Source organism: Hyla sarda, chromosome 2 (assembly GCF_029499605.1).
Source record: "Hyla sarda isolate aHylSar1 chromosome 2, aHylSar1.hap1, whole genome shotgun sequence".
NCBI lineage: Eukaryota > Metazoa > Chordata > Amphibia > Anura > Hylidae > Hyla > Hyla sarda.
In genome coordinates, this window is record NC_079190.1 from 188,363,548 (window position 1) to 188,377,047 (window position 13,500).

The 13,500-nt window shown below is 43.2% G+C and overlaps 1 protein-coding gene across 2 annotated transcripts in view; it reads left to right on the forward strand.

Moving 5' to 3' along the window:
* Positions 1-13,500, forward strand: part of MITD1 (microtubule interacting and trafficking domain containing 1) — a 29,635-nt gene that overhangs the window by 5,338 nt on the left and 10,797 nt on the right. For both annotated transcript variants that reach the window (XM_056555955.1, XM_056555956.1), the window contains exons 2-4: positions 2,895-2,996; positions 4,361-4,497; positions 10,986-11,072. In XM_056555955.1, coding sequence (XP_056411930.1) covers positions 2,895-2,996; positions 4,361-4,497; positions 10,986-11,072 — 326 coding nt within the window. The remainder of the gene's footprint in view (positions 1-2,894; positions 2,997-4,360; positions 4,498-10,985; positions 11,073-13,500) is intronic.

Consider the following 13,500-nt stretch of genomic DNA (forward strand, 5'->3'; position numbering starts at 1 on the left):
TATGTGATGAGGATAGACGGGGCAGGGACCATCCCCTCACTACTGATATTATAGTAAAGTCTTCTCTATATGTGATGAGGATAAACAGGGCAGGGACCATCCCCTCACTACTGATATTATAGTAAAGTCTTCTCTATATGTGATGAGGATAGACGGGGCAGGGACCATCCCCTCACTACTGATATATTATAATAAAGTCTTCTCTATATGTGATGAGGATAGACGGGGCAGGGACCATCCCCTCACTACTGATATATTATAATAAAGTCTTCTCTATATGTGATGAGGATAGACGGGGCAGGGACCATCCCCTCACTACTGATATTATAGTAAAGTCTTCTCTATATGTGATGAGGATAGACGGGGCAGGGACCATCTCCTCACTACTGATATATTATAGTAAAGTCTTCTCTATAAAGTGATGAGGATAGACTTGGCAGCAAAATAAGCCTATTCAGTGGTGCAAAATAAGGCGGGGAGGGTCTAAAATTTTACTTTTAATGTATCCATTAAAATATTCTTAAATTAAACACCCAGTGTCAGTGTTATAAAATTGTATTAAATATATCAACTGCAGTATACTCATAACACATAGACATCAATGTCCGGTGTCCATGCTGTTAACGATATCTAAAGGATGCAGATTTGGTGATACAGAATCACAGGTAGAACATCCTACAATATTGTAACTCCCAGAATCACAGATAGAACATATTTCAATATTGTATAATTCCCAAAGCGTTTCTAGCGCAAGCATGCGCCGTCCTCAGGGGAATAAAGACAAAAAGCAAACTATCAGGTATCATTGGCAACCTGAGATAGATATGAACAATTGGTTCTCATATATGCATCAATAGGATCACACAGTCCTCAGTAGAGGATCACCTATACTGCAGTCCCTTAAAACGGAGCAGTTGGTCACTGCTCAATAGATACGGGACTCAATTGCCGTGAAACTCCAGGTACCTATGAAGACAAACAAAAGAGACATATATGGCCATCAGCGTTGATTCCTGCAAGTAAAAGCCAGTGTTCCCTCATTATGTTGTTCTCACTCACATATAAGGTGATGTATTCCGATACCTGCAAAAGATATACAGACAATGCCCCAATCACTCTTATGTCCTGTAAAAGAAAGGGGTAACTAGGCTGTAGAAGATATTTTACTCACGGTCCTGGAGTACGGCAAACGATTTAGACGGAGCGCATACCTGCAGTGGCAGGGAGCCGTCACTATCGGCTGCTGTGCGCTCAGTACATGTGTCTGCGGCGTCTGACGTTATATCCGGTTGCTGTCTGACAGCCTCAGGAAAGCCGCGCCCCCGTCAGACGTCATCAGGAGGGGCGCGGTTGGATACTCCGACGCTGTCAGTGTATCAGCGAACGGTCAGTAGAGTCTGATGTTAGTTGCTATGGTTGCAATTACGTCACTGGTGTGTAAGTAATCGGGCAATGAATACTTGTAGGTTTCTAGCGCATCCACAAGTACACCAGTAGAGGGTGAAAGAAGTGGATGCGCCAGTGGCCACAGGACACCGGCTTGGCAGGGAACATCCCCTCACTACTGATATAATATTATAGTAAATTCTTCTCTATATGTGATGAGGATAGACGGGGTAGGGACCATCCCCTCACTACTGATATTATAGTAAATTCTTCTCTATATGTGATGAGGATAGACAGGGCAGGGACCATCCCCTCACTACTGATATTATAGTAAAGTCTTCTCTATAAGTGATGAGGATAGACGGGGCAGGGACCGTCCCCTCACTACTGATATTATAGTAAAGTCTTCTCTATATGTGATGAGGATAGACGGGGCAGGGGCCATCCCCTCACTACTGATATTATAGTAAAGTCTTCTCTATAAGGGATGAGGATAGACAGGGCAGGGACCGTCCCCTCACTACTGATATTATAGTAAAGTCTTCTCTATAAGGGATGAGGATAGACAGGGCAGGGACCATCCCCTCACTACTGATATATTATAGTAAAGTCTTCTCTATAAAGTGATGAGGATAGACGGGGCAGGGACCATCCCCTCACTACTGATATTATAGTAAAGTCTTCTCTATAAAGTGATGAGGATAGATGGGGCAGGGGCTGGGACCATCCCCTCACTACTGATATAATATTATAGTAAAGTCTTCTCTATATGTGATGAGGATAGACGGGGCAGGGACCATCCCCTCACTACTGATATATATGTATGTATGTATTATATTATAGTAAAGTCTACTCTATAAGTGATGAGGATAAACAGTGCAGTGGCCGGGACTGACCCCTCAATTCTGAGATATATAAAATTGGAGAGAAGAGCAGCACTAAAAGAGTGACAAAGTACAAGTAGTGGGTGCAAGCAGTCGCAGGGGCCCCGATCCTGGGTCCAACAAGGCAGGTAGCAAAAAGGTTGACTGCAGCACACTGGCGTTTCCAATAAAAGTTGTAGCTTAATTCCATAGATACAAGGACTATGTTTCTGTGGTCTCACACCACAGACTTGACAATGGTGGTGTGAGACCACAGAAATGTAGTCATTGTATCTATGGAATAAAGCTACAAATTTATTGGATACGCCAGTGTGCTGCAGTGAACCTTTTTGCTACCGGCCTTGTTGGACCCAGGATCGGGGCCCCTGCGACTGCTTGCACCCGCTACTTGTACTTTGTCACTCTTTTAGTGCTGCTCTTCTCTCCTATTTTATATATCTCAGAATTGAGGGGTCGGTCCCAGCCACTGCACTGTTTATCCTCATCACTTATAGAGTAGACTTTACTATAATATAATATATTATAATAGAGTCTGCTCTATAAGGGATGAGGATAGATGGGGCTGGGGTTGGTACCTTCCCCTCACTACAACATTTACCTGACTTGTAATGTGCTGTTTCACAGGTACAAAAGATGAAACAAAGAAGACCCATTATCGACAGAAGCTGATAAGCTACATGGACAGAGCTGAGCAGATTAAACATCATGTTATTAAAGAAAAGGAAGGTAAAGGCTTGAATTCTAATATACAGGGGATTTAGCAAATGTCTTTTAGAAAAAAAAAATCTTTACTGCCCATAGTAACCAATCAGAACTCTGCTTTCATTTCTGAGCTGCTTTAATAAAAGGAAAGCTGTGCTGTGATTGGTTGCTATAGGCAATAAAAGACAGCTTTTCTTCAACTCAGCATATTTTGTGTGTCTATTCAAATCTGCCAGTAGGGGAGGCCTTTGCCTTTAACAGCTTTTTGCCTTTGCCACTAGATAGAATCCTTCCCCAGTGTTAAAATTGTTTTAAAGGAAAGTGACAGCAGGGTCCCCCAGACTATCCTTAAAATACAAGTAGATAGTGCAGGTGACCCTGTTTTTAACACTTCTTACCTGGTGAAAATCAGTGCAGCCGTTTCAGAGATATTCGTTTGGTTGCTAAAATGGTAATTTCTTCTTATGTGCAATTGAGGCGGTTGCTGTATGTGCAATGCTTTCTCCTGCTTGCTCTGGCTATAACCCTGCCTCTTAATAAATATACATCCCCTCTTCCTTAGCATGTCCGTGAAGGGGGCAGGGATATCATCTGAGTGGGCGGGAGAAAGCATTTCACATACAACGGCACCGCCTCCGTTGCACGTAAGAAAACATTTTCACCTAGTAAGGAGGGTTACAACCAGGGTCACCCACACCATCTACCTTTAGATTCAGGCTAGTGTGGTGACCCTGCAGTCAGTCTCCCATTAAAAGGGTATTTCCATCTCAGCTTGTTATCCTGCTATCCATAGGAGAGGGCAGGGCTTAACAAATTCCGGGCAGCAGGTCACCACTGCAACTAAGAATTTCGTGGTGGTGCCCAGGTTTTTGTCAGCCATTATCAATAAGTGTCCATTCTTTAAAAAAAAAAAAAAAAAACATTTTTTTTACTTGTTCCTTTTTTTTTTACCGGTACACCAACTAAAGACATCTCATGCTGAACACTGGAGGCAGACCGGGGGATCAAGTACAACAGATGAGATGTCACTTGATGAGGGGACATTAATAACTGACACATGGGGGGGGGGGGAATGAGGGGACATTAATAACTAACACACTTGCATATTTATGATTGCAGTAGTCATTGCCCGTGGGCTCTCAGTATAGCTTTTATGGTTACTAACAGTTCTAGCGTAAAGCACTCCTCTCTGTTATATTCTGCAGTTATATTCTTATTATCTATGTCTTTCTATTTGATATCCTTGGTTTGCAGGTCCCCTTTTACCATGTTCCTATTCCATTGTAATGAATAGTTTGTAGTAGAGGGGATATGCCTTTCCGCTTCCATTTCTATAAAATTAGAATTCTGAGATTACTACTTGGTAATTTTTACATATTTTGTTGTAGAGGGAAAATATCACAAGCAAATAAAGATTTTAGAAAATGCAACTGGCTATAGCTATGAAAATCTTTTCAAACCCTATGTGGATGAGACACTCTCAGAAGTTTGGGTGGAGGATCCTTACATCCGGCACACACATCAAGTAAGTCGAAATATACTGTTCACGTTTGTTCAGAGTTAAGTTTCTTTGGCTTTAAAGAAAATAATTACAAATTACTTTAATGTAAAAAAATGAAATACACAAAATTGTGTGTAATAACCACAGTTATGGTACCATGATGTGTTATTCAATAGAAGCAGCTCTAGGAACATTGTACTATACATAGTAACATAGTTCATAAGGTTGAAAAAAGACCAGAGCCCATCAAGTTCAACCTATAACCCTAATGAGTCCCTACTGAGTTGATCCAGAGGAAGGCAAAAAACCCTCATACTAGAGGTAAAAATTCCTTCCCGACTCCAAATATGGCAGTCAGAACAAATCCCTGGATCAACGTTCTGTCCCTATAAATCTGGTATACATAACCAGCAATGTTATTACTCTCCAAAAATGCATCCAGACCCCTTTAACTCTTTTACAGAGTTCACCATGGCCACCTCCTCAGGCAGAGAGTTCCATAGTCTCACTGCTCTTACAGAAAAGAATCTCCGTCTGTGCTGGTGTAGAAACCTTCTTTCCTCTAAACGTAGAGGATGCCCCTTCTTATAGATACAGTCCTGGGTATAAATAGATCATGGGAGAGATCTCTGTAAGGTCCCCTGATATATTTATACATAGTTATTAGGTCGCCCCTAAGCCTTCTTTTTTCTGATAATCTTTCTGGGTACTGCAGTCCTCCCATTCCCCATATTACTCTGGTTGCACGTCTATGAACCCTCTCCAGCTCTACTATATCTTTCTTGTACACTGGTGCCCAGTACTGTACACAGTATTCCATGTGTGGTCTGACTAGTGATTTGTACAGCAGTAGAATTATTTCCTTGTTGTGGGCATCTATGCCCGTATTGATGCACCCCATGATTTTATTTGCTTTGGCAGCCGCTGACAGACACTGGTCACTACAGCTAAATTTACTGTTAACTAAGACTCCCAAGTCCTTTTCCACATCAGTCGTCCCAAGTCTTCTCCCATTTAATACATAATCCCAGCCCGGATTTTTCCTCCCCATGTGCATTACCTTACATTTATCAGTGTTGAACCTCATCTGCCACTTCCCAGCCCAAACCTCCAACCTATCCAGATCCATTTGTAACAGTGCACTGTCCTCTATAGTGTATTAGTATCATCTGCAAAGATTGCTACTTTACTCTTCAACCCCTCTACAAGGTAATTAATAAATTTATTAAATAGAACAGGACCCAAGACTGACCCCTTTGGTACCCCAATAGTAACAGTCACCCAGAATAGCATCAGAATAAGCACCATTAATGACCACCCTCTGTTTCCTATCCCTGAGCCAGTTACTTACCCACTTGCACACATTCTCCCCCAGACCAATCTTTCTCATTTTATGCACCAATCTTTTATGTGGCACCGTATCAAATGCTTTGGAAAAATCCAGATATACGACATCCAGCGATTGCCCCACCTCCTCATAAAAGCAGATCAGGTTAGTTTGACAGGACCAATCCCTCATAAAGCCATGCTGATATGGAATCATACATTTATTTTTATCAAGATATTCCAAAATAGCATCTCTAAGAAAACCCTCAAACAATTTACCGTACATACAACGGAGGTTAAACTAACAGGCCTATAATTCCCGGGGTCTCCTTTTGTCCCCTTTTTAAATATTGACACCACATTTGCTATTCGCCAGTACTGATGAACAGTCTCTGTTACTATAGATTCCCTGAATATTAAAAATAGAGGTTACTCTACATTACTTAATTCCTTTAGAACACAGGGGTGAATGCCATCTGGGCCTGGTGATTTGTCTATTTTGATCTTTTTGTAGGTGACACTGTACTTCTTCCTGGGTTAGACAGGTGACCTGTACTGGGGAGTTTACCTTATCACTTGGCATTTCATTTTGCTCGGTGAATACAGTGGAGAAGAATTTGTTTAACCTCTTAAGGACAAAGCATTTTTCTGTTTTTGCACTTTAGTTTTTTTCCTCCTTACATTTTATAAATCATAACCCTTTCAATTTTGCGCCTAAAAATTCATATGGTGGCTTATTTTTTTGTGCCACCAATTCTACTTTGTAATGACATAATTTTACCCAAAAATCTAAGGCATAACGGGAAAAAAAAATCATTGTGCAACAAAACTGAAGAAAAAACATCATTTTGTAAATTTTGGAGGCTTCCGTTTCTACGCAGTAAATTTTTTCGGTAAAAATGACACCTTATCTTTATCCTGTAGGTCCTTACGATTAAAATAATACCCTACTTATATAGGTTTTATTTTATCGTACTTTTGAAAAAAATCATAACTACATGCACGAAAATGTATACATTTAAAATTGTTCTCTTCTGACCCCTATAACTTTATTTTTTTATTTTTCCACGTACGGGGTGGTATGAGGGCTCATTTTTTATGACGTGATCTGAAGTTTTAATTGGTACCATTTTTGTTTTGATTGGACTTTTTGATCGCTTTTTATTCCTTTTTTTTCTTTTATGGTATAAAAAAGTGACCAAAAATACGCTATTTTGGACTTTGGAATTTTTTTGGCGCGTACACTATTGACCATGCGGTTTAAATAACAATATATTTTTATAGTTCGGAAATGTACGCTCGCGGCGATACCACATATGTTTATTTTTATTATGTTAATATATTTTTATATGGAATTTGGGGAAAAGGGGGGTGATTTAAACTTTTAATAAGGAAGGGGTTAATGTGTGTATTTTTTTAACTTTTAGTCCCCTTAGGGGACTTTTAGGAGGAATCATTTGATTCCTCATACAGATAAATATGGTTCCATAGAACCACATTGATATGTGTGCTCTGCACTCGATTAATAAAGCCTGGTCCTGCCAGGCTTTATCATTCTGAGCTCCGGAGCTGGCACAGGAGGAAAGGTAAGCCCTCAGGCTACCTCCACAGTGGATCGCACCCCCGCGATCGCGCTGTGGGGGGGGCGATCCACCCCACTGGACCGCCAGGGATGGGATACAGGCACCTTTAGACGCCGCTGTCAGCTTTGACAGTGGCGATCTAAAGTGTTAATAGCCGGCCGCGGCGATCGCTGCATGTCGGCCATTAATGCCGGCCCCCAGCTAAAGGAATCAGCTGGGGGCCAGCCGGTAAAGGTAAATGTTGGCACCCCTGAAATTTTTCTAGAAATTGAAGTATTTCTCACAGAAAAGGATTGCAGTAACACATGTTTCACTATGCACATGTTTATTCCCTTTGTGGGTATTGGAACTAAACCAAGAAAGGGAGGAAAAAAGCAAATTAGACATAATGTCACATAAAACTCCAAAAATGGGCTGGACAAAATCATTGGCACCCTTTCAAAATTGTGGAAAAACAAGATTGTTTCAAACATGTGATGCTCCTTTTAAATGGGCACTGTCATGAATTTTTTTTTTTTTTTTTGATATGTTGTAGTACTTAAGTACTACAACATATCTCTAATATACTTTTATTAAAAAAATGATTTTAAGAGCAATTTGAAATTCGGCCACTAGGGGTCGCCTTCCTAGTGGCCGAATGCAGTGTGGAGTGACGTCACTGCAAAAAGTCGAAATTTGGCGCAGGAACATCCAGGGCTGCGCGTCGGCTCCACGTACTCGCCGACGGCCCTGCTGCAAGGTACGGGGGGCAGGGGGGGGGGGTGTTTGGGTGTTACTCATCGAGCGGCATCAAGAGGCTCCCCCGCACCCGTCCCTCCCGCATCGGCTCCCGGCTCACTCCTTCCCCCATGAAGCTCCTGTCCTGGGTGCCTCCAGTTGTTTCACCACTACAACTCCCAGCATGCCCTGACAGCCAATAGATGTCAGGGCATGCTGGGAGTTGTAGTGGTGAAACAGCTGGAGGCACCCTGTTAGGAGAACTAAGGGCGGAAGTTGGTCCCCCCAGCAGGCATCAGTGACGTGGTGCCTGCTGGGGAAGTCTGCCTGGTAGTGAGCACACTACCAGGCAGACTAAATGCCATTTTTAAAATAGTAAAAAAAATAAATAAAGGCAGGGAGGGTGTTAGGGATAGAAGGCCAATAGGCAGGGACAGAAAAAAAAACATGATGGTGGGAGCTACCCTTTAAACTCACCTGGGGCAAGTAACAGGTGTGGGCAATATAAAAATCACACCTGAAACATAAAAAGGAGAGATCACTTAGTCTTTGCATTGTGTGTCTGTGTATACCACACTAAGCATGGACAACAGAAAGAGGAGGACCAAAATTGTGGCAAAATATCAACAATTTCAAGGTTACAAGTCCATCTACAGAGATCTAGATTTGCCTTTGTCCACAGTGCACAACATTATCAAGAAGTTTGTAACCCATGGCACTGTAGCTAATCTCTCTGGGCGTGGACAGAAGAGAACATTTTATGAAAGGTGTCAACGCAGGATAGTCTGAATGGTGGATAAGCAGCCCCAAACAAGTTCCAAAGATATTCAAGCTGTTCTGTAGGCTCAGGGAGCATCAGTGTCAGCACAAACTATCCGTTAACATTTAAATTAAATGAAACGCTATGGCAGGAGACCCAGGAGGACCCCACTGCTGACACAAAGACATAGGAAAGCAAGACTACATTTTGCCAAAATCCTTCTGGGAAAACTTCTTGTGGACAGATGAGACAAGATAGAGCTTTTGGTAAAGCACATAATTCTACTGTTTACCGAATGAGGCCTACAAAAAAAGAACACAGTACCCACAGTGAAATATGGTGGAGGTTCAATGATGATTTGGGATTGTTTTGCTGCCTCTGCACTGGGTGCCCTGAATGTATACAAGGCATCATGAAATCTGAGGATTACCAAAGGATTTTGGGTCGCACTGTACAGCCCAGTGTCAGAAAACTGGGTTTGCGTCCGAGATCTTGGATCTTCTAGCAGGACAATGACCCCAAACATACGTCAAAAAGCACCTAGAAATGGATTGGCAACAAAGCGCTGGAGAGTTCTGAAGTGGCCAGCAATTAGTCCAGATCTAAATCTCATTGAACACTTGTGGAGAGATCTTAAAATTGCTGCCCTTCCAATAAGAGAGACATGGAGCAGTTTGCAAAAGAAGAGTGGTCCAACATTCCGGCTGAGAGGTGTAAGAAGCTTATTGATGGGTATAGGAAGCAACTGATTTCAGTTATTTTTTCCAAAGGGTGTTCAAACAAATATTAAGTTAAGGGTGCCAATAATTTTGTCCAGACCATTTTTGGAGTTTGGTGTGACATTATGTCCAATTTGCTTTTTTACCTCCCTTTTTTGGTTTAGTTCCAATACACACAAAGGGAATAAATATGTGTATAGCAAAACATGTGTTATTGCAATCCTTTTCTGTGAGATACTTAATTTTCTTGAAAAAATTTCAGGGGTGCCAACATTTACGACCATGACTGTATGTTGTAGGTCCCCCCCCCCAGTCTCTACTTTAGTTTAAACACTGCTGTCCTTTTTTTGAAAGATGTTCAGATTAGCCATGAAATACATTGTTCTCAATAGGCATACCAGACCACGGCACTGATGCCACTGAAAAATACTTCTTTAAAGGAGTAGAGAATTTTATATTGCGGGGGGTCCGAGCACTGGGGCCCATTGCGATTTCCTGTATGGGACCCGGCTCTGCCCTGGAGTGGCACGTCACAACCCCCACCAAAAGCAGGGCCCCGCAACGCCCCCTCCATATATTTCTATGGGATAGTCGTTCGGCTATCTTTGGCTCTCCCGTAGAGATATATGGAGGAGACGTAGCGGCCCCTGCTTTGGGTGAGGGTCGTAACGCGCCACTCCAGGGGAGAGTCGAAGCCCTATACAGGAGATCGTGCTTGGACCACTAAAATTTTGTTTTTGATGAGACTACTCCTTTTAACTCTGCAATTTTCTCTGTTTCAACAACCCTGACTGCTACCATAAAGGTATTATTCACTTTATTGTACAAGCAGCTACATAACACTGCCAGCGGCTCTGATCATTTCTTAGCGCTTATAGGTTTCCTTTAAAATGGGGATATCATTAATATATGGGGAAATGTAATAGTTTTCTGCAGGCAGTCATTTTTATATATTTTATTAGAAGACAATGATGGTTCTTCTCTAACATGGACCCTACACAAACCTTTACCGGAGGGAGAGAAAATGGTGACCCACTTACCACCTTTCTACTATTCTATAAAAAAATGTAGACAATCAAATTAAATTTACTGAAGGCACCCAGTTTTCCTAGATTCCTTTATTTCACCCAACTGTGAGCTGTGTGTGAGCTATACATTCCTTTTAACCTTAATAAATAATCTACAATCTGTAGACCGAATTTAATGTGTTTACTGATTTACTGTATCATTATTATTTTTTATGGAACTTGCTCTTGCTAGTGAAGGATTTGAAGCCAAAGATTATGCACAGACAAAATAGGGATAGTGTAAAATGTATAGTGAAGTCTGTGTAGTTGTGTGGTGGAAGTTGTATTTTTTCAAGGCTTTTACTGAAATGTGTGTTTTTCTTACCTTTTTACTTTGCAGTTGTATAATTTTTTACGATTCTGTGAAATGCTTATCAAAGGTCCTTCCAAAATCAAGAAAATCACTTTGATGACTTCCCGAGATGAAGTGAGTAAATAATAATAATAACTTGACTATTTATTGTTGAATAGGTCACATTTGTTTATTAAGTCCTATTCTCTACAATTTAACCTCTGACTACTGCTGTAATTGTCTTAGTGGCAAATAAAATGACTCGTGAACTCAGTCCGACAGTTATTCCTGTGTGGAGATCTGTTGTTTTAATAGGAATAATTTTTCTTGATCGGCTCCATTGGGGGGCACAGAAACCGTGGGTATACGCTGCTGCCACTAGGAGGCTTGACACTTGGCAAAAAGAAAAGTTTGCCCCTCCCAGCAGAATATACCCGCCCACAGGCACCTGAGCTAATCAGTTTTAGCTTTGTGTCAGTAGGAGGCAGACACAGGTCTGGAGCTCTCCAGACCTGTTCTTCTTTTTTATTTTATAGTTAGGGCCTGTTTTAGGTTCTTTTCTCCTTTTTTATTTTCTATTTTTTTAGACGGAGGTTCAGGAGCATGGCACTACCTGTCCCCCCCCCCCCCCATATACGGCACGGGGCATAAAGTAACTCCTTCCTGCCAACGGCCAGCACCTGGGATTGCATCTTGTGTCCAGTTCCCCCTATCTTCCCTGCTCGTCCCGCTGTCTTAGCCTGACTTGATGCAGGTGACTATAGCTGGCTGAAGACATCTTAGGTGAGTATGGCTGTTTACAGGGTGAGTATATCCTCCCCTCCCCCTCTCCACTTTCCCACCACCGCTTTTTATCTATCTATCTTTATTCATTCTGGCGACAGTTCCTGCTCTACCATTCTGATGGAGGGGGCATAATCAGTCGTGTAGGCTTTGTTTCACATTATTCAGGGGCATTTCTACAGCCCTACTATTCAGGTGCTGCGCTATGCGCATGCGACCTACATTTGACTTTCGCTTCAGCCACCTCTACGCGGGAGATGACCGGAGCGCCGGGGATTCCATTAGCTGTTGGCTGCGCTGCCTGCGCACAGCCGGCAGCTTTTTCTCTTCCCCGGCTGCACTTCAGTTGAAGTTGCCAAAGCACAGGGGGCTTTCATTATGGCCGCAGTCCTCTCACGGCACCTGGCTCCGCCCAATCCCCGCAGGCTGGCATTTCGGCTGGGATCCTTGCACTATGGCTTTTCAGCGTGCGTACTGGGGGGGGGGGGGGGGGTTATCACTGGCTTCCTACATTTGCTTCTGCTTGGGTGTCAAAAGCACTTTCTGTCTGGGCTTCTCAACTCCGCCAGGGTATTTTGTCCGGGGCCCCTTCAGAAGATTTGGCGGATCTGGCACTTCAACTCTCCAATACTGGAGACTTTTTGTGCCCGTTGTGTGGCTTTTGCAACAGGTAATCTAGTGGCACTTCGTCATTCCAAGTTACTCAAGGATTGGATACTGATGCCGCTTCCAAGAAATCTCTCACTGAGCTTCCTTTTACTTGATCTCGACTTTTTGGGAAACGCCTGGATGAGATTATTTCAGAGGCGTACTGGAGATAAGAGCTCCTTATTAACACAGAATAAGTCTCGCCGTACCGACTCCCGAAGGAAGTCAACCTCCTTCCAGTCCTTTTGGTCCTATGGCTCGAGTAGGGCGACCAGAACGGCACCCTCACAGGATAAGAAGGCTCCTTCTTTCAAGACCCATCCTTCCTGGAAATCGGATAACCGTTCCGGCCCTTTCGTTGCCAAGTGGGGCATCCGTAAGCCTCCCTCTGCCTGAAGGGACGCCCCCACCTGAAGATTCTTCTCGGGTGGGAGGGCATTTGTCCCTTTTTCAGTACGTTTGGTCTGCCCACATGCAGGACTCTTGGGTCCGAGATGTCGTTTCCAACGGCTATCGAATCGAGTTTACTTCTTTTCCAAGGGATCGTTCCACTTCCTTGGCAGCAGACTTTCGGGTCGCGCCTCGGACCCTTCTCACTCGGGGAGTGATCGTCCCAGTTCCTCCCAAGGAGCGTTTTGTAGGCGTATATTCAAACCTGTTTGTGGCTCCCAAGAAAGGGGGTTCCGCCTGCCCGATCCTGGATCAGAAGCTCCTCAACCGTCTCCTCTGTCATTTCTGTATGGAGTATCTCCGTTCTGTAGTGGCATCCATGGATCAAGGGGAGTTTCTGTCCTCGGTGGATATCCGGGACGCCTGCCTCCACATCCCCATTTTTCCAGCACATCAGCGATATCTTCGCTTCACAGTTCCAGAGGGCCATTTTCAGTTTGTGGCCTTTCCCTTTGGCCTGGCCATGGCTCCAAGGGTCTTCACCAAGGTCCTGGCGGCAGTTATTGCCATCCTGTGGGTACGGGGTGTGTCCGTAATTCCCTACCTGGATGACCTCCTGGTCAAGGCTCCAACCAGGGCCAAGAATCAAGAGAGTCTCCCTCTCACTCTTCAGACCTTGTCCCATTTTGTGGTAAATCAGCAAAATTCCGATCTGACTCCCACCCAGTCTCTAATCTTCCTG